Source organism: Phaenicophaeus curvirostris, chromosome 7, assembly GCF_032191515.1.
Source record: "Phaenicophaeus curvirostris isolate KB17595 chromosome 7, BPBGC_Pcur_1.0, whole genome shotgun sequence".
Classification (NCBI taxonomy): Eukaryota; Metazoa; Chordata; class Aves; order Cuculiformes; family Cuculidae; genus Phaenicophaeus; species Phaenicophaeus curvirostris.
The window spans coordinates 12,121,346-12,142,527 of record NC_091398.1 but is presented as its reverse complement, the minus strand read 5'-3'; the positions used below and the strand labels follow the sequence as shown (position 1 = coordinate 12,142,527).

At 54.5% G+C, this 21,182-nt stretch overlaps 1 protein-coding gene across 1 annotated transcript in view; it reads right to left on the bottom strand.

The window, feature by feature from the left end:
* Positions 1-11,594, bottom strand: part of COL18A1 (collagen type XVIII alpha 1 chain) — a 41,878-nt gene extending 30,284 nt beyond the window's left edge. The window contains exons 1-2 of the mRNA XM_069860810.1: positions 11,531-11,594; positions 11,277-11,344 (exon numbers count right to left, since the gene is read on the bottom strand). Of these exons, the coding sequence (XP_069716911.1) occupies positions 11,277-11,344; positions 11,531-11,541 (79 nt within the window). The 5' untranslated portion in view covers positions 11,542-11,594. The remainder of the gene's footprint in view (positions 1-11,276; positions 11,345-11,530) is intronic.
* Between the last annotated feature and the right edge of the window lie 9,588 nt (positions 11,595-21,182).

Below are 21,182 nucleotides of genomic sequence, written 5' to 3'. Positions count from 1 at the left end.
TGGCTCTGGCTGCACAGCATCCACCAACGCCCTATGGCACTCACCCATCGGACATTCAAGTGCCAAACGCTGGCACTGGCTGCACCTCCAAACCCAGGCTTGGGCAGCAACACTTGGAAGCAAACCAAGATCATCAACAGACTAAACAGCAACGGAGCAATAAAAAGATTAAACAGCAAAACAAAAGAAATAGGAAAAATTTTGACTCCCTGCCCAAGCAAATGAGTTTTTCCTGGTGTTGGTGCAACTGCAGTTCATCGGTTAAGACCACATCAGGGATGTTGGTTACTTAACAACAACCCATGCAGAGCCACTGTTTGCAGATTCAGACCATTGGGGATGGTCATGGAGACCCAAGCACTGGGATGCAGGAGATGCACTGGGAGCCAAGTTTCCACGCTGTGAGTCAGATTTCCAGCAACACAGGCTGTCCGGAGGTCCCAGGGTGGTCATGGTGGAGCTGGTGCAACCAAGCAGGCTGTACCCGGCCACAGATCTTCCTCCAGTGCAATCCCCCAAACCAGGGCTGGTGTCATCATGAGAGCAGAGATGCTTTACCACTGACACACCCCACCCCTGGTTGGGTGCTGACTAGCCAAAACATCCACGAGCTTGTTTTATCCCCCATCCCTCAAATTTCCCTGCTGCTAGATGGAAGCTAACCAGAGGGAGCTGCCCCCAGAGTCCATCCCACCTCTCCTCCTGGCGGGCCATGTGGAGTGGCATGTCACCAGACCACCAGCCCAGGGATGGAGCAGGACCCAGCCAATGTCTGCCTTACACCACTGCATTAATCCTGTTGCTAGGACACTCAGGGGCGAAGAAATACAATACTTGATGGATTAGCGTCTAGACTGGCTGACCTTTCCCTCTGCTCCCAAGGTGGAACCAGGGCGAAAATCAGGCACGGTTGGCTGAAAGGAGAGAGTTTTGGAGGTGTTGCTTTTTTTTACAGATGGGAGCCAAGGAGGGAGGAACATCGCTGTCACTGAAAGAGCCATTTCACTACCTGCCACTCGAGGGGGATGTGCAGGAGACAGACCCGGGTCTTGCAGCCTGCTGCCAAGCCCAGGCTTTGCCCAGCAACCCAGCTGACAAAAGAGCCTTTCATGAGAGGGGACGATGTCAACTCTGCAATTAGCAGGGGAAAAGCAGAAGGAGCCCAAAGAGGATTATTACCTTCAGTAGTTGCCTCTGGGGGCCCCTCTCAAATGGTTTGATTAACTCTTTCAGCTGAGCCCGGGGAGGCGAAGAAGTCACTAATGTCAGCAGCAGCCAGTGGCCAGCTTGACCCAGGGTGACATCCCAGCCTCACAGGATGCCATGAGAAGGCCCATCATCTTGGGTGCTGCTGTGGCAAGCTACCAGCAAGGCAGGCTGGCAGCAAGCGGTGCCTCTGCTCTGGAGCTCCCATGCTGGATTGCTCACGCTATCGAGTGGCTGCAGGGTATGCCACACACCAAACCTCTTCCACTCCTGCCTTGTTGAGTAATGTGACTGAGAACCCAGCCCAGCCCACTGGGTAGCATGTACTGGGGGGATGTCAGGACTCCCCCATATCATCCACCTTCATGGCCTGACACCTCCACCTCGCCGCTGAAAATATACTACAGCTTGTTAACTATGTTTTTATCAGACAGTGCCCTGCTTACCTTCCGGGAAGAGGTTATAAACCTCCCTCTGGGCATTTTTCCTCTTCCTGGTGCCAAAACCTAAACCCCACAGTTTCCCCTTTTGCAACCCACCTCGAGAAACTCTGGGATGCATCACCAAAGGAAAGTGCCTGTCCTGACCGTGCCACTGTCCCCTACCAAAGGGGAATCACCTGATGCAAGTTGTCCCTGCAAAAAGCCATCCAGAGCGCAAATCCTCAGCGTGGCCTCCAGTGGCTTTGGACAGCTATGGTCACAAGATGGAGATGCACAGGGACAGCTTGCCCTTCAGCCAGGAGTCACTCCATGAGCACCACTTTCCAGCCTCACCACTGGGCTGTGGCACTTGTTCCTGAGGAGCAGCCTCAGCTTGCCTGCAGCCCAAGGTTGCCCTTAGGGGCTGAAACACTGGGCTTGTCTCTTATGTAGAGATTTAACAGCAAGTCCTGAGTGCAGAGGTCCCCACGGAGCTTCAGGAGTAACAACTGGTAAATCAAGTCCTACATTAAAAGTCAAAACCCTATGCGTGCTGCTGCCTAACATCTTTCCTCCATCCACAATCACGGACATACGCCAGTTCCCTGATATTAAAGGGATTTAATACCAGCCAAAATCATTGCAGATCTCTTCCCTGCCAACTCCCACCCATCAGCGTTGTCAGCAAGCATCAGCTCTCAGCAGGACAGGGCAAATCTTCCCAGAGGGCGGCAGCACTGCTGCCCCACAGACATTGGTACCCAGGGTATGGGCAAAGTGGCTGGAGGACAGGAGAACTGGTGAGAGCACCCCATCAACAGCACGGGAGAGATGGAGCGCTGGCGCATGGTGGAACCCAACACTGGACCCATCTGGTGCAGAAGACACTGCCTCCAGGCTGCACACCCAGCCAGAGGGATACACAGTACACTCTCGGAAAGGGCTCACCTCCCTCAATAAGTCTGCAGGAAGCTGAGCCATAGGGTTTGTAACTGCGCTGGCCCACGCCTCTCCAGCAGGCTCACTGGTGATGGCATCTCAGGGGAGATGGCAATGACCGTGCCATGTGCTCCATGCCAGGGCAGCCACGGAGGGAAACCCTACTCCCAATGCAGTAAGTGGTAATCTCTGGAGAAAACACAGGGTCTCCTGACTGCCTGTCCCCTCCCCAAGGAAAATGAGCCAGCAGAGCACAAACTCATATACTAAGTGAGGCAAGCTTTGGAGAGCATGCACAAACAAATGCTGGATTGAAGGCTTACAGTCCAGGTACATGGGAGAGTAGCCACTACAAGCTCTCCTGTTTCAAAGACCTGGCTGGAGACACGCTGGCATCAGCGAGAGGGTAATGTGAATCGTTCTTGGGCTCTGTGTCACCCGTGGGTCCCAGGTCTGGGCAGGCCTGTACCCTTGCTGCAGCACAGCCCCCTGCTTGAAGGGAGGGACAGTGACTACAGGTACCCCATCGCTGGGAACAATGTGGAGAGTGGCTTCTAGGGGAGCTCCCCAGGAGGGAGCAGGGAGATGACTCTGTGCTAGGGCTTGGCAAGGAACCTCAGGAGCAGCTGCCATCTGCAGACCAGGCTGGCTGAGCAAGTGCCCACCACTGAGGCTGAGCCCAAGGTCTCCATCCACACCCAGCCCTCTGCCAAAATTTCCCCAAGGTGAAGGTCTTGGCCCCTCTGGAGGGCAGTTCAGGGCCAAAGGGGAAGCACCAAGACAAAAAGATACCTTCTCACCCTGGGGAGCTAATTTAGAGCAAGACAAGGCACTGTTTCACCTTCAACCTAACACACCGGTGGGTGACTTACTACCCTGGCTTGCATGCATCACACGCCCAACCTGGACCATAGGTGCTTAGGAGAGAGGTCCACATCACCCCTTCCCTGGGGACCTTGCTATTCCAGTGCTGGCAGGCACAGCACAACATGCAAACTCCTGCACCAGGGGGATCTCCCTGACTTTTGGCAGCCCCTTGCCTTCCCGTATCTTGCATCACTGCCAGTTTAATAAATTACAGCCTGCTGTAAAGCAGAACAAACTTGTATCCCCTAATCCAGCAGTAGGAGCCTGGGAGCCACCAGCAGAAGCGATGGCCGAAGCCTTGTGCATCCATCAAACATTGACCTCCTTGACCTGCCTCCCCAGGAGATGCACCCTGTCGTGGTACTGCCTCGGCTGGGAACGCCACTGGGCTGGAAGGAAAGCAGATGGGGCCCAGGCCATGATCCACAGCACGTGTGCAGCTAGCAAGCACTGCCAGTTTATCTAGGGTTATCAAAAAGGTGCTGTTTATCCAAAAATCAACAATCCTCAACTCAATTAAGTTGCAGACTAACGAGGAGGGTGGAAGAAAATAATTTGTTTAACTTCAGTGTTTACTGGAGGGATGGCAGACGGCTTATTTATGAATTATAAAATAAGAGATAGCTTCAAGGGCAGTTGGGTTGATGGAGATTTATGCTAGCAGCAACAGCGGGAAGAGCATGGAGATGGTGTGGTGATGTTCGGCTGGTGAGATGCAAAATCCAGGTGCCTTGGCTGTCGCTCCCATCCCAGGCTGTTTAAGCAGCCTCCCACAACCTGGGGATGGGGTCAGAGGAACAGCCAGACCTTCCAGTCCCCTGGGAGGAGGAAACCAGAAGATCAAGCTTGGGAATAAAATAAAAATGCGATAAAATCCACTAATGACCAATTTCCATCTTAGAAAAGGGTTGGGAGGCGATGCCAAAAAAGGCAATAAAAATTCCACAAAAGCAATCTTTTCAACTGAAAAGCAGCAGAAATGGGATGTTCCGGACCAGATGTTGCTCACTGCAAAAGCCCCCGGTGCCAGGGATATTCCTGCCAAATGGTGCTGCTGGTCAGAGCCCAGAGCACAGCAAGTCTCTCGAGTTTTGTCCCGGGAGCAGCCCCATCCCACAGCCCCTGGGCAGGGTGAGGTTCCTCCTGCCCCCTCCAGTCCCCAGCACTTGCTGGGAGGCAAAACCCACCCCTCCTTTGCCTCCTGTGCTCATGTCTCAATGCCACTGAGTTTTTTTGGCCTGCTGTCCACTCTCACACACACTAGCAGGAAAGGAAATCAAGCAGAGAAACAGAGAACGTGCTGAATGATGCTGAGATGTTCAATTATGTGCACAGAGCTGGCAAATGTGCCTGGCACTGCCAAGGCAACACACTGGCTGCGCCACTGAGCTGCCACCAACCCCACAGGCAACACGGCTCCTGGTGACCAGAAGGGATGCAGGACATCAGGCTGCAATATCCCAACAAGATACCCAAGGGCTTTCTCTTTAACAAATGCTGCTCACTTGTTAACATCAGAGTCAAGCTTTTCCAAGCACAGGAGAAGGTCTCACAGGTGTCTGAGCAGCTCTACATTAACCCAAATCCAGATGAACAACACCTGGAGTGAATCAGCCACATATTTCTGAGGTTCTGCTGGTCTCCCTCCCACCCATTTTTGTCTATGAGTACACTCCAGCTCCCCCAGCAACCGCATCTCCTCTCTCCTGTTTTCCTCAGTGGCTCCAAATCCACATTAAGGCGACCGGAAGACCCTGTTAGTTGCACAAACATCCAAACCAATTACTAATCCCATTCAGCTCTTTGCTTCAATTACATCCTTGGCAACAAGCTCTCTAGCCTAATCACGTCCCGTCCTACATTAAAGCCAAAATGCACACATATGTTGCTACCACATACTTTCCTTCATCCACAAAGTCAGGGACTTGTTTCTGCTGGCCAGGGTTCAAGGGGATTTAGTACCAGCCGAAATCATTGCCAGTTTCATCATCATCTCCCTCCCATCAGTGCCTCCTGCAAGCATCAGCTCTCAGCAGGACAGGGCACACCTTCCCAGAGGGCAGCAGTGGTACACACATTGGTACCCAGGGGATGGGCAAAGTGGCTGGAGGACAGGAGAACTGGTGAGAGCACCCCATCAACAGCACAGAAGAGATGGAGCAATGGCATTACGGTGGAACCCAGCACTGGCCCCATCTGGTGCAGAAGACGCTGCCTCCAGGCTGCACGCTCAGATGGAGGGATGTGCAGGATGCTCTTGGAAAGAGTTAATCTCTAACGTTTTCTCAGGTGTGCTAGAAGATCATTAAAATGCTTGATTAATCCCATATCTCTGGCCTGCTGATACACATCCGATACTTAATCCCAGATGTCTCCTTCAGCACTACAAGCTCTCTACTGAAAGGCCAGAATTAATTCTTTTCTTGGTAAACTATCAGAGTTTGGAAGAGACACAGCACACTTGCTGGGATTGTTATTTCAGGGCTTAGACCATCATCCCTAACAGTCACCACAGAGCAGATGGTTGCAGGAGAAAAGCCTGCACTGCCCACATCTGACAACAGCAGAAGCAGCAAGGTGGAGGCAAACCCTTGCTGTGAAAGATGTGCAGCAGCCCCTGCCAGCTCTACGGGAGCAGTTAGCACAGTTCGGAGCCATCCTCTGTCTCCTCCACATCCCTCTCTCCCTGCATCCTCCCAGAGACATCACCCTCTGCAAAGAAGCCCCAAGCTCAGAACGCTTCTCAAAGCAGGGAAGCATTGGCTGGAATAACATGGGAAGGTTGCCTGCTGATGGAGGATCTTCTCTGCCTGCTCTCCAGACATGAGCTAAGTACCCCTGTTTGAACCCACCTCTCTGGTAGATCTCTCCCAGCTGAACAGGGATCTGCATGGACCTTACTGAACTGTAGAGCTGGTTGGGCCCTACTGATCTGGAGATGGTGTGTGCCTGTTTGTCACAGTCACAGGAGACCAGGGAACCCTCAGGCACAGGAGACTAGGGAGCCCTTGGGCAGCGGGAGGCCAGGTGAGGAAGACATACTGTTGAGTCGCACACCAGCATGGACCATGGGGCTTCCCACACAGCCGGCCAATGGGAACCACAGATCCCCATCCCCTAAGCAGTGCTTGGAAGGAAGGGAGTACGTCCATGGCAGGATAACCTAAACCAAGACCACAAAGGGAGCAGGTAGAAAGCACAGCCAGCGTGTCAAGGAAGACGTTTGACCCCTCTACTCCAATCTCCTGAGACCAGCCCAGAGCACTGTGTCCAACACCATGGTCCCTAGCACAAGAAAGATATGGACCAGTTGTAGCAGCTGTGAAAATGGGGGCTGGAACACCTCATAACACAAGGAACGGCTGAGTTGGGTTTGTTCAGCCTGGAGAAGAGAAGGCTCTAGGAAGACCTTATTGTGACCTTTCAATATATAAATGAAGCTTATAAGAAAGATCAAGAGAGACTTTTTAGCAAGGCCTGTGGTGACAGGACATAGGGCAATGGTTTTAAACAAAGATGGCAGGCTTAAGTTGGTCATAAAGAAGATTTTTTTTATGATAAAGGTGGTGAGGCACTGGCCCAGGTTGCCCAGAGAAGCTCTGGCTGCCCCCTCCATGTTCAAGGCCGGGTTGGATGGGGCTTTAAGCAACCTGATCCAGTGGGAGGAGTCCTTGCCCACCGCAAGGAGGTTGGAATAGGAGATCTTCAAAGGTGCCTTCCAAACCAAACCATTCTGTTTATAATAAAATAAAGAAATGATAAAGAAAGAGCAGGTAAATTAGTAAGACTGCAGACACATGAGCATAGGCTTGTGTACAACAGCGTGTAGAAGACCCACGTGCCTGGAAGCTCCCTCCCAGAGCTGCTGTGACAAGCCCCATATGTGACAAAGGACACAACAGTTGCATCCCATGGGACAAGCTAGGCTGCAAACAGCCCTCCCTCACTATCCCAAAAGACCAAGGACAGACCTCAGCTCCACCAGACACCCCTTGGGCTGCCCAGGAGGCAGGTTTGCAAACAGTGGTGGGTGCCATGTCACCTGTGCGCCTGGGTCCTCAGTGTTCTCTGCAAGTTCCATGCTCATGGGAGGATGCAGCTTCAGATCAGCCCTCGCCCTCTGTGCTTGCTCCCTGTTCTGCATGCTCCTGCTTCCTTAAAAAGGAGCAGTGACATCCCCCACTAGAGAAAAGACTCTTTCTCAGCAGCACAGTTATCTGCTTGGGGCTTTTTAAGCCTTGCAAGAGCACTTGAAAGGGGATTGCAAAATGTGTTCCTCTGTGTTCTCCAAGTGCTCAAGTTTTGCTGTTTAACAGCACCCAGACTGTACTGACGTAAACATTGCAAGAAGAGGTTACTCCAGATAAAAACCAAAATAAATAAGCAATGCCACAAAGGGGCTGCTATTGAAAGAAGAAACCCCACTTCTGGAATCTGGTAGTGTGTGTGCAGGATCTACCAGGGCCAGGAGGGAGGGAGGAAGCTCCCACACACCCACAGCCATACAAGACCAGGAGAGACATGGGCCCTCTCCCCATACAGAAACCTACAATCAGGTCAGAGCTCTGGGAGATGAGAGACTTAGCGCAGGTACAGAGCTGCAAAGCCACCGAGAAAAGTAGGAGCAGGGCTTGAAAAGGTCACTTGCATCATGGGAAGCAAAGAAAAATCCTGCCAGGGAGCACAGGCACTTGGCAGCACTACTCAGTCTCTCTTTAAACTGTGTTTCCAGCCCCGAACTGCTATCTGAGCCAGGTCACCTCACTTCCGCTGCCCCCTCTTCGGAAAGGGTAGGAGGGATGGGATACATCTGCCAGGGGATGGACCAGGAGCCCTGGGAGCATCCAGTGGCACTGCAGGGAGATGTCCACCAGCTTGGCTCCTTCCAGCTGCCGGCAGCCCAGGGCAGCTCTCCCTCCCCATCGGCTCCCACAGCAGTGAGCAGCAGCCCAGATAAGGTTCTGCAAACAGAAGTCCTGCCAGCTGATAAGGAGATGAAGAGCCCACAGAGCCTCCCGAGTACAGCATCCTCCCCAGCTGATCCAGCCCAAATGATGCTGTCAGAGCTGAGAGGTGCCAACTTTCCTTAAGCTGAACACATGCTAATGGGTGCTGCCTGTGGCAAATTCCCCTCAGCCCCACTCCTAATCTTCAGAAGGAATTCTTAAAATAATGTTTGTGGAAACTCCAATCCACCTGTCAAAAATCCCCAGGCTCCAATGCCAAAGTGGTTATGTCACAGGCTGTAAAATGCTTTGCACGGCACCTGTTTCATCTCTGAAGGCACGTGCATGCAAGAAATCCCAGCCATTGAGACCAATGAGCCATTGAAGATGGAAATAAAACCAAGCACAAGCATCTACACCAGCAGCAAGTAGCTCCGGCATCTGCGATGTTTCACAGAGGGAGAGGGCAGCCAAGCTTCCCAGGTGCTGCCCGCGCCCTCATCATCACCAGACAAGACCTTGCTGTCCCAGCCCATCTTGGGCCCATCCCAGCCCCAAACTGGGACAGAGATACTCAGCCCATGAGGAAATGCATGAAGTCAGGCTGGCTCGGTAGCCATCCCCACCACCAGATCAGGGTGATCCTAGACAGCTTTGTAAACCCCTAAGGGTGAGGATCCCCCATAGCCAGGGACCTGTGCCAGGGCTGTTCTCCATCCTGGGAGGGGGATTTCCTCAGTATCCAAAGCAGCCTCGTGCACAGGGGTCACCCACAGCCCTTTGTGTGCCTCAATTCTCTGTGTGTGCTCGCAGGACTATCCCACACCAGCTTTCCCTGTGTAGCTACGTGCCCTACCTGAGGAATCCCAGAGACGGGGTGATAAGAGGCAAGACCAGCTCTGGGCAGCTAAGACCCCAAATTTGCAAGGCAGGCTCATAAACAGGAAGGTTATCTCCATGCCAGGACGGCCTTCAGAGCAAACATTCCCCAGAAGCCACCACAAAGGAGGGCTGGCAGAACAGGCCCTGCAGTCCTTGGACATTGAACTAAGGGAAGGAGAAAAAAAAAATATTGAAAGGAAGGAAGGAAAAAAAGGCCACAGCAATCCTCTTGCAAATTCTTTTAAAACCTGATTCGCAGCCTGCCTTTGGGAGACAGCCAAGTCAGCTGGGTGAAAGGGGCACCTCCCTGCCAGCGGTGACGGACCAGCGCCGGTGGTGCTCCCTCAACGCTTAACTCCTGTGCACACCACGTGAAGCCTTCTTGGGGTCTCCCAGCATGGCTGCTCAAAGGTAGTCAAAAGCAGGGCTTGCAGCTTCAGCTTGGCTAAGGGTCCTGGCCAGCCCCGTGTGTCCGTTCCCAGTGCCGCACTGGAAGATGGGATGCCAGTGGAGATGGGTTGGAAAGGGCATAAATACATCTAAGTGGCTGCTGTTAAGCCAGCTCTCAGCCCTCCAGCTTAGCTCAGTCACGCTGGACAGCCTCCAGGGACCTAAAATAGTCCATTCAGGATTTCAAATGGGAATAACGTTCCCATCTCTGAAGACCTCCAAGGGGAGCTTTGTTCCCATGGTGCCTGGGGACGCATCCATGCCACAGAAAGTGGCATCACAGTCCTAGCCTGGGGCACTGTGAGAGCTTCTCCAAGTGTTCCCAGACACGCTCTGGGTGTGGTGGGCATCGCTGCTGCCCAGACTGCTCTCCCCCGCTCCTCACCATGAGCCAGCCTTTGCACAGCCATGCCCTAGCTGTTCCTAGATGACATGAAGCCTTGCTCCAGTAAATAATACACTGATTTCACGGCTCAGTGCCCATCTGACTTCCAGCTTGCCTGTACCTTGCGCAGCCACTAACCAACACATCTCACCCAGACTACAATGACAGAGAGGGGCACCAGTCAAGTCTTGCAACGTGCTGACAAGCAGACAATGCTCAGCAGAAGACAACCAGAACATCGCTCCAGAGATAAGCCACGCTCACTTGGTTTTGTATCATAGCTTGCAGCTCAGCTGCTTTTGCAAATGGGGTTCCTGGGCTGCAAGCAGAGTCAGGGGCTCCCTGTGTTGGCTGCAACTCTCTGCACTGAGCGCACACCTAGAGAGCAGCTGAAAGGGGAGGGGGGCTTCCAGCCGGCCTGGTAGGAAGCTTCCCCGTGGGGAGGTAAAGTTCACCAGGAAAACAGGCAGCTCGTGCACCCAGGCAATGGGAGAACTGGCTCGCCTGCCCCGTGGGGAAAGAAGGGCTGGAAAGCTGAGTCAGCGCTGAATTCGCCTCTCCCAGGGTACAAACAGGGAGATGAGCAGAGAGATGAGCGGTTGTTTCGCTGAGCCCTGAAGGCAGGGGAAAGACAGAGAGCACCGTGGGAGCTGTCCCAGGGCACACATTTGGGGCTTCCTACTGCTCACAAGGCTTCCAAGGGCATGCAATCACAGGGAGGACTTCTGCAGGCACAGCAGGAACTGCTAACACATGGAGCACAGCCACCCTAAGGCAACACCACCCCATGGGTCCCACAACCAGAACGGACCAGACAAACCACTCTCAGCCCAGGAAAGCTGCTTTCTGGCATCTCTCTCAAGGGTTGCCCAGCACAGCGCATCCCCAGCATCCTTCCCCAGTGCGGTGTTGACGAGATGTGGCAGGGTTGAGGTGCAACGTGCCACATCCAGCAGCAACAAGGGACGTGGCCATCGAAGGACTCCACGGGGAGAAACCGCCCCGTCACCCTGCCCTTTGGAGACCACGGGCTGGGCGCAGCATTTGGCCCAGGGCAGACACAAACCCGAGCCTGCTGGGGAGCAGGGCTGCACTCACAGCACCTCTCGGGGCACGGAAAGGGGGTCCGCGACCCCGGACCCGGCGGCAGGGACTCCCCCGGCACCCCGCATACGTTACCTGGCTCCTGGAGAGCAGCAGGGACCAGGAGGACAAAGAGCCCGAGCAGCAGCCGCCGCGGGGGGCACCTGCGGGAAGGAGACAGCAAGCGGTCACCCACCCTCCCGCCGGCTCCGGGACGACCTCCCCGGGCGCCCCAACTCCTGCAGCCCCGCCAGCCCCCAAGTCCCGGTGCCCCCAAGTCCAGGACGCTCCGCGGTCCCGGCGCACGGGGCTCCCGGCGCCCCCCCCGCCCCCGCGGTGCCGGCGCTCACCCGGGGCGCATGGTGCCCGCTCGGTGCCGGCGGCTCGGCGCGGCGCGGCCGGGGGCGGGAAGGGGCGGGCAGCGGCGCGGAGAGGCGGGGGCGCCGGGGCTCGGCCCGCCCCTAGACCCCGGTCCTCGGCTCCCGCGGCCGGGGCCGTGCGGGCTCTGCGCCAGCCTCAACGCAGCCGCTGTAGGGGGGGCACGGACTTGCCCCGAGGAGCATCCTCTCCCCGAGGAGCATCCCGCCCCCGGGGCGCCGGGGAGCACCCCGGCCCCGAAGGGCACCGGCAGCCCGGGGCTGCTTCGGCATCTCCTGCTCCACCGAGCCCGCGGGTTACGGCTCGCAGCTCTGGTCTCGAGGGGGAAGTACATCAGCGAGCTGGGCTTGTTCCCTCTCTCCTCTTCCCCGTCCAAGTCTCGGGGGTAGGATGCAGGGAAGGGTGTTCCCACCTGGGCAACCCGTTCCCTTCTCTTCCCTACCCCTCGCTGCTCCCCACTGCCTCTGGTGGGCTCGGGGACCCCAGGAGCCGTTCCTGCGACGAAACCGTTCCAGCAAGGCAGGAATGGGGGGCTGAGGGCCCGGGGACGGCCCCTTTCGAGGGCTGGAGGGGCAGAGCCCGGGCGGCAGCGCGCCTCACCTCGCCTGTCCCGTGCAGGGAAATTGCTGCCGCCCGCTTCCACCTCCTTCCCTTACCTCAGCTTTCATCTCTCTCCAGCCCCAGCCCCGGGGAGGGCAGGATAATCCCCACCGAACCTGCCACACCTTGCTTTGTCTTCCGCGGCATTTAAGTGCCCCGCGGCAGCGAGTTCCTGAAATCCCAGCCCTGGAAACTTCCAGGGGATCTCTAAGTGATTCACCGAAGGCAGAGGCGGCGTTTAAGTCTAAACCACGGTTTGGATGGAGTGCAATAAACCAGGACATCCAGCTGCTCAGCTCTGCACCCGCAGAGGTGCACGCTATCTCTTTTTGTCTTTTCACTCCAAATCACCGCGGAGCCGAAGGCGGGCAGCCCCTCGGCACGACCCCGGTCTGAGGGCAAAGAAAAGACATCAAAGCTGCCCCTTGTTTGGGTTTGGAATGATTTAATGTGGCTGGGACTGCTAAATTTATGCTTTGCTGGCTGGATGCCGAGTGATTTACTGCCCTTTCTTCTCCCGCAGCTGGATTCCTTTCCTCCAGGTAGAGCTGCTCCGCGTAGCCCGAGGACCTGAGCTGCACGAAAGGAACACGTGGCAGCCCTGAGTTCCCTGCTGCCATTTCGTGCGGGGGGTTGGAGGGATGGATGGGCCACAGGAGAAGTTGCGGTGGCGCTGGCCCTGGAGAGTGCGGAGCAAGTGGCAGGAGAGTCGCGTGGCGTGGATGGTACTTGGAAAAATCTCCTTGAAAACAGAAACTGGTCCTCCCAGCCAGTGGCTGTTCCTTCAAAGCGAGCCAGCTTTTAATAGGCTTGGTGGGGCCGGATGGGTGAATGCTCCAGCGGAGTGGGAGAGGCCACGGCAGCTCTAGGGAGGCTGCTCTGGGCATTGCTCTGGCTCAGCGGGGAGATGCGGTGCTGGCCCTTCCCGCTGTTACTGGCATCACATGGGCCAGGAGGTACAAACATGGTTGGAGCCACCCTGACCCTGAGCCTGCACCTTACCATGCACTGAGATGCTTCACCAAGGGCAGAGATGGCACCGTTGGGCCCTGCGAATGCCAAGGGCGGGTGAACATGGAGCTGCTTTGCAGCCTGGTCATGCTCCCCCAGCTCCTGCTGTGCTTGTTCACCACGGAGGGACACAGGGGTCAAGCACACCACCTTCTGCCAGCCTTGCTGCCCTCCCTGTACCAGCCAGGGTGTCTCGGCCCCAGTGCCGGCCCCACGGGTGCAGGGCCATGTCCTCTCCACGAAGACCTCTATGTAAAGCGCCTGGCTGCCACCAGGGCAGTTTCCCATCGTAAAATTTCCTCCTGCTGTGCTTTAAAGTTTGAGAGCCATGAAGGACAGATAATGAGGCTCATCTTTTTTCAAGCAAACAAATGTTACCCGTGGGAGGAGGGGGAGGACTGGGGGGGAAGAATGCTGCCAGGGAGGCAGCTCTTTTGAAAGGCGACCAAATGGAAACCAGTGGTGCTCTGATGGTGGCTCAGCTTCCTGCAGCCGCAGCTTCCCAAGCCCCAGCCAGAAAGGCCCTCCTGCCCCGCAGGCTTCAAGCTCCAGTAAAGCTTTGGCATTTTTCATCTCTGCATGATTCCTCCAGGGTCCCGCTGTCCCTCGCTCTCCCCCACCCCTGTGCCTGGCTCCCACCCATTCCCTCTTGGCTGCATCCCATGCTGGTTGCCCTGTGCTGCTGGGTGGCCCTGGGTAGGGGCACCCTAGTGTGGGGACAGAGAGGCTGCCCTAACTCCCAGCACACAACTTGTGCCATTTTGATGTCTGGGACAGTGTGGCGGCACAAAAAATGTCACCCTGGCAAGTCTACAGGAGGACTGGCCTGTTCTTCCCTGCTTTGGGAGGAGGGGAGGGGTTGGAAACACTGGCCGCCGTGTCCCTGGCAGTGGCTCCAGCACTGGCACTCATGGCCTGTGTTTGTGTCTCCCTCTCAGAGTGGCTTCAGTGTGGCAGCTGCCCCTGTGCTGAGAAGGGCAGCATGTCCTCAGGCTGCTAAGTGGCCTCAGGAGCATGACCCATGTGCCGTGGGAGTGGCAGGGGTGCCAGCAGATGCCATGAACTGCCAGCACGATGAAAACTTGTTGCTTATGCATGTTTGCCTTGAGATGCTCCTAAGACTTGTAGCTGGGATGCAGGCAGGGGGCTTAGTCCCCCTGCCACCATGCTTTTCTGCATGGGGCTGAGTAAGGCAGCTGGGGAGCCATAGGATTTGGGCCAGGGAGGCAATAAGAAACAAGAAGGCAAAGGACAATATTTGGCAAGCATCCATGCAGAAAAACAAAGGCTGCAGCAAGCAGAGGGAGCAGAAAACCACTGATGAGCAGGGCTGTCCCATCTGCACCAATCCTCAAGTGGTGGCTGTGACTGGTCCTGCCACTGTGACATGCCATTTATCTTTGTTAAAGCCACCTTCTCTGGGCTGCAGCTCCTGGGGGTCACGACCACTGGCACTGGATGGTTTTGCATCTCTCTGCCCCATCAGTTGCTCTGGCTCAGAAGCCCATGTCCACTGATGGCGTAGACCTGCCAGGACAGTGGTGGAGGAGCTGGTCCAGGAGGAATGTCTACTGCAAAGGGCAGCACCATGCCCTCCCTTCAGCTGACACCTTCAGAGAGGATCTGGCAAGGGCTAATGGGCAAGAGGCACCATGAGTTGTGAAAGGCATCCCTCCTTTCGGGAGGTGGAGCATGCAGAGCTGTGAAAGTGGGCGTTTGGGAAGGACCCAAGGAGCTCAGACAGGGAGTGGGAATAATTGGAAATCCAGATATTCCTCCAAAGAGGAAAGCTGGCAAGCACAAGAGCTGGGCTGTGTGGGGAGCATGTTATCCACCGATGCAGGTGGGGGATGAGCTAAGCCAGGTTGGGGAGCCGGGAGACTGAGAGTGCAGCATCACTCCACCTGGTCCCAGCAGCCAGATCTGGTGGCTGCCTTAGCGAGGGGCTATAGAGGGCAGAAGGAGTCATTACAGGGGTGGCTGGAGGCCTGTCTGGCAGCAGAAACCTGCCAGGTTCTGGAGTCCACCTGCATTCCTCCTGTGTATGCGAGGAGGACAGGACAGCAAAGATTGCTGTGGTTCAGCAAGGAGGTGAACTACAGCCAAGGACCACTGCACCTCCTGCCTCAGCAGGGATAGGACAGACTCCTGTCTGCAGCCCTCACTGTTACTTGGCACAGGCTCCCCACCACCACAGAGCCTGGAGTCAGGCAGGCAGGGGAGCCCAGCTCTGGCCACATCCTGGAGCTTCTGCCTCTCTCCCTGGGCTATGTGCTGTAAAGAGCTCTTGTCTGGTAGAGTCACAACATGATGGGCATGACCTGGACGGTTCCCATGCTGCATATTGGCAATAAAAGAGCTGAGCAATGCACAAGAAAGAAAGGCAGGCGAGAACATCTGCTCTGGAGCCAGCAGCAACCGATTCAACAAAGGCACAGCTGAGAGTTCATCCCCTTGCACACAGTAACCTCCTCCCTGGGGAAGAGGGGTGGGGGCAGAGATTACAGAGCAGGGATACCCCTTCCAATCACAAGGCTGGAGAGCCCCATGCAGCATCAGCAAGGAGAGAGCCAGGCTCAGCCCCCCAGACCATGTGCAGCTCTCCTGCTCCCTGCCCGCACCCCTGGACAGTGCCCCTCCCACGCAGCCTCCCTGCTGGACATGGGCACCTGGGTGTCCCAGCGGCCCCTGCTCCCTCCCAGCTTCTCTGTGACTCATCCACTCCAGGGAAAATCAATACTTCAGCACACATCAGATGAAGAACTGAGAGAAGCATTTCATGGGAAAGGGAATGAGGCACATGATTTTTGCATGCCTCATCACAGCGGCTCACCCTTGGGTCTCTGCCTCTTTGGTTGGCTGTGGGAAATGGTACTCCTTTCCCTTCCCACTTTGCCGTCATGCTTATACACCACCAGTGGAAGATAAGATAGGTAGAGCTCTAGAGCTGCACCAGACCTTGGTGCATCCACATCCATTTATGGGGTGCAGATCTGGTGCCCCATAGCTTCAGAGGAACCCATTGCAGCTGGGGTGAGGAGCTTCTGCAACAATGGAGCAGCTGCCTCAGGGGGGCAAGACCACCTGGTCAGGGAGGATGTTGGAGGGCTCCCCTCAGGTGGCCAAAGTGGATGTGGAGCTGTTAGTCACCACAGCCTGCAACATCAGCATCAGGGGGTGTGGTGAGGCTCAGCTGATGGAGGCAGCAAAAGAGCAAAAAGCCCCAAAACTGAAGGTCCTGGCATGTGGCAGTGCTGCTTCCTCAAGGAGTTTCCAGCAGCCTGAGGTTGTCATCTCCTCTCTCCCAGACTGCACTTAACATCTCCCCTGGAAAAGAATGGTCAACTTTGATTCAGCTGATGGAGGAAAAAGAAAAAATAACCTCAAAGTCTTTTGCTCCAGCAAGAATCAAAACAGAGGCTGTTTCCTCTCTAGGAAATGGAAATTCCCAGCTCCCCACAGACAATCTCATGCTGGCTGGCTCTCTGGGACTGGACTGCCCTGAGCTTCTCAGAGAATGGATGCCCTGAGTTTCTGCCCAAGTTCCCTGTGTCAGGATGCACTGAGCTGCCAGGATTCCTGCAGCCTAGGATGAGGTCTAGCCCCTGGGAAGAATTACTCCTGTGAGGAACCCCCTGCTCAAGGATCCTCATGCCCACTTTGCAAAGGGCCATTCTAGGATCTGACCACACGCCTGCTGACTATCAATGGGCCCCATCCCTCCCTGGCCCAGCTGGTGCTGGCCACCTTCAAACTGTCCAGGACAGACCAATAGTCAGCTTGCCTCTCCAGGATAACCTCATCAGGATTTGTATTCCGACTTATGAGCCCTTCCTACCTGTCTGGGAAAAAAATCAAGGTGGGATGGGTGGGAGTGGGAACGCTCCCAGAGCAAAGACTTGTCTGGTGGTCATACCATCCCTGTGCACCCTGCTTACCTCCTGGTCCCTGCAGTAGTTTTGCTGAGCTGTTCACCAGTGGTTTGAACACATTTGGCAAGGCAGACGTCAAGCCAGCTCCTAGCTCTCTTGCTTCCCTGTTTGTAGCTGACTTGCTGTGTTTTTTCAGCTTTCATTTTCTTCTGGCAGACCTTCTGCTCTTCAGCATCAACCTTTTTCCTGTGCTCCCTGTTCTTTCCCACCAGCTGTGTGGGGCCTTTATGAGATTGTCCTATTTGCTCTTTGGTCTTTCTTTTACTGAGGTTCTTAATAAGACATTTTTTCTACAGCCTCCAGGCAGCTTGGAGACCTCTGGCTTTCTGCACCACTCTACTGAGAGGTTTGGGATTGGCCTGTATTTTCTTTTTTTTTTTTTTTTTTGACACATTTCCTCATTTTAAACAGTCTCTTGTCTTGAAATGGAGGAACCACATGCTGGATTTCTTCAGCATGTTCTTTCTTACCATCAAATTGAAACAAAGTGGTATCACAGCTGGCCTAGGCCCTCCTGAGCCAGCCCCACGTGCTGTGTAAGAGCAGAACCAGAAAAGCATCTTCTCTTGGTGTTTCTCAGGCTGCTTCTAGTGGGGTGGCACCATGTACTACACTCAAAGGTTTTACCCTTACATCTTGTCCCCTGGTGCTTTGATCCAGTCCACAAGTAGGTGGCTGGAGTGTCCCCTTATTACACCTTTCCCTAAAATCTCTAAGTACCTGGCTTTAGGGGTCTGACATTGATGCGAAAACACTTGTAGGTTTGACCTTGCTCTGTTGCGCAGACATGCACTGGCTGTTCTCCTGGCACAGCAGGGAATCTGACTTGCCTTCCTTATTTATTGCAGTTATGCTGTTTATATTCCTGCTGGCATTTTCAGAAGTGTACGGAACACAACCCTATGCAGTGTTACAGACTAGGAGAAGTCTGTCTAGAATGCTGCCTGGAGGAGAAAGACCTGGGGGTGTTGGTTGACAGCTGACTGAATATGAGCCAGCAGTGGCCCAGGTGGCCAAGAAGGCCAATGGCATCTTGGCTTGTATCAGAAACGGTGCGACCAGCAGGTCCAGGGAGGTTATTCTCCCTCTGTACTCAGCACTGGTGAGACCGCTCCTCGAATCCTGTGTTCATTTCTGGGCCCCTCACCACAAGAAGGACGTTGAGGCTCTGGAGCGAGTCCAGAGAAGAGCAACAAAGCTGGTGAAGGGGCTGGAGAACAGGCCTTATGAGGAACGGCTGAGAGAGCTGGGGTTGTTTAGGCTGGAGAAGAGGAGGCTGAGGGGAGACCTCATTGCTCTCTACAACTACCTGAAAGGAGGTTGTAGAGAGGAGGGTGCTGGGCTCTTCTCCCAAGTGCCAGGGGACAGGACGAGAGGGAATGGCCTCAAGCTCCACCAGGGGAGGTTTAGGCTGGACATTAGGAAAAAATTTTTCACAGAAAGGGTCATTGGGCACTGGAACAGGCTGCCCAGGGAGGTGGTTGAGTCACCTTCCCTGGAGGTGTTTAAGGCATGGGTGGACGAGGTGCTAAAGGGCATGGTTTAGTGCTTGATAGGAATGGTTGGACTCGATGATCCTGTGGGTCTCTTCCAACCTGGTTATTCTATGATTCTATGATTAGCTGTGTTCCCCACCTCAGTCCCATCAAGCCAAACCAGGTGCCCTCCCCTAGCTACCTGCTTCTCGTTTAAATACTCTCTGGCACAGTGATTATCAAAGCCAGCAGCCTGCTTCTGTTATGATGAAAGAACAGCATCTCTTTCCTGTGTGTGCCCCTTGAATCCCAAGAGGTACCCCAAGTTTCAGTCTTGGGCCCCTCATTACAAGAAAGACATTGAGGTCTAGAGAAGAGCAATGAAGCTCGTGAAGGGGCTGGAGAACAGATCTGATGAGGAGCAGCTGAGGGAACTGGGTTGTTTAGCCTGGAGAAAAGGAGGCTGAGGGGAGACCTTATCACTGTCTACAACTACCTTGGCGGGAGATTGTAGAGAGGTGGGTACTGTTCTTTTCTCCCAAGTGATGGGTGATAGGACAAGAGGGAATGACCTCAAGCTGTGCCAGGGAATATTGAGGTTAGACATCAGGGAAAATTTCTTCACTGAAAGGGTTCTCAGGCACTGGCAGAGGCTGCCTAGGGAGGTGGTTTAGTCACCATCCCCGGAGGTGTTTAAAAGACAGGTATATGAAGTGCTTGGGGATATAATTTAGTAGTAGACAGGAACAGGTTGGTATTGATGATCTCAAAGTTTTTTCCAACCTAGCGATTCCATGATTCTATGATTCTAAGTCCTACCATAGCTGAACATCCCTCTCTGACCCACCATCTCATCCCTACTGTAATAAACAGGCTATTCAGCATTTTGGCTTGAATAAAGGAACGTGGGGGAGGGTCAAGTGGGGGTGGAGAACCAAATGTATTGATCCTGATCACTGTACCTGAGTTTAGGACAAATGCTTTTCTTTGGAGGCGCCTTCCTCGGCCCAACGGGCTGCCTGGGCCGACCCCTCTCAAGGGACACGTGGCAAGCCCACCCCAACACGTGCTGATAGAAGTCGGACAAGCAACTGCTTTCACACCCAAATGTAACCAGTTTCACTCCAAAAAGAAATGCATAAAAGGGGAGCGGAGCCTGGGCTGTGCACACACAGCCCTGCCTCAGCCACACACCCAGCACTGTGCACCTTGCTTTACTGACTTTATTCCACAATAAAAAGGATACATTAAACTCTTGAAATTGTAGTTTCCAGAGTGTGTTTATATCACCTACCCTGAGATTCTAGCTCCTGGGCCTCATCCCTGGGATTGGTAGGGTTTCAGGGAGCGTCACAGGCAAGTCCTGGGCAACCAGTGTGTGTTCGAACAGCCTGGGCATAGCTGCCAACTCACCCTTCAATACTCACCCATGGCATGGTGTGGCACATCTCTGCTGTAGTTGGAGCATCTCTGTGGCCATGTGTGAAGGCAGTGTGCATCAGGGCATCCTGGTGGAGTTGCTTATGGCATATAATGTTAACTGCCACCAGGCACCGCTTTCGTCAAAAAGCCTGACCTGCTGCCTGAGACCGGTAATGAGAAAATAGGCCATTTGTTCAGCTGGTCTTCACTTGTTCAGCAAATACCCCTGAACAGGTCAGCACTTTCTTCACAGCAAAGCTATGTAAGGAATTTCTCCTAAGGCAGCTGGACCTTTTCCAAAGAGGACAAGTTGCCAAATTCCCAACCACCAGCCCCCCGGGCAGAGAAACAAGGTGCAAACTCAGCCCCTGAAGGGTCGTTATCTGCTTCCACTTCTGCTCTTGAGTTGGCTGGAGCTGGGGAAGAAGGGGCCCTCTCCACTCCTCTTCCATGCCTGGGTTGACTTGCCCCAGAGAAAGGGCTGCTCCTGCCCAGTTTCTCCTACAGAGACCTTTATGTGTCACAGGTCTCCCCAAATACTGCAGCAGAAAGACAAAGGTGTGGGTTTGCAGCTTTCTGTGCTTAAGTGGTACCTGGTACTGCTGGGCAGTGGATAGTGGGCAAGAGGAGGCTCCTGATGTGCAGGCTGCATGGGGTCAGGGGATCCCTGAGCGCTTTCTGGCATTCTCACCTCCTGTGATTTATTTTTGTTTTAATCTCAAATTGCTTCTCAAAGCTTCAGCTGTTGGGGTCCTGCACTCAGGTGAGACACTAGGTTTTCGCATAAAAGCCCATCCACAGCCCTCCTGAAATGGACAGACACTGGCAGATACGTCCCCACAGGAAACTTTCCACTGCCCTCCACCCTCAAGTAGAGTTTTTGCCAGCAAGACACAGAGCCCTGTGGAATATGGTGAGCGTCCTGGCCCCATGGAGGACTGACATAGTTGGCAAGCTGAAGAAGCCCACCCTCCATGCATGGATACCAAACCTCCCACCGTGCATGGCAAAACCAGCTGCTCATTTGAGTGTCTGAAACTTCCAGCTATTTATGGGCATGGCTGTCGGCTGCAGAAAAAAAGGCTTCTTTTCTGTGTTGTGTTGTGGGTTCACAACTTCTGTACCCTCCACTCCCCTCCCAGCCTCCCTGAGGCTCCTAGAGAAGGCACAGTGCCCCGCTGCTT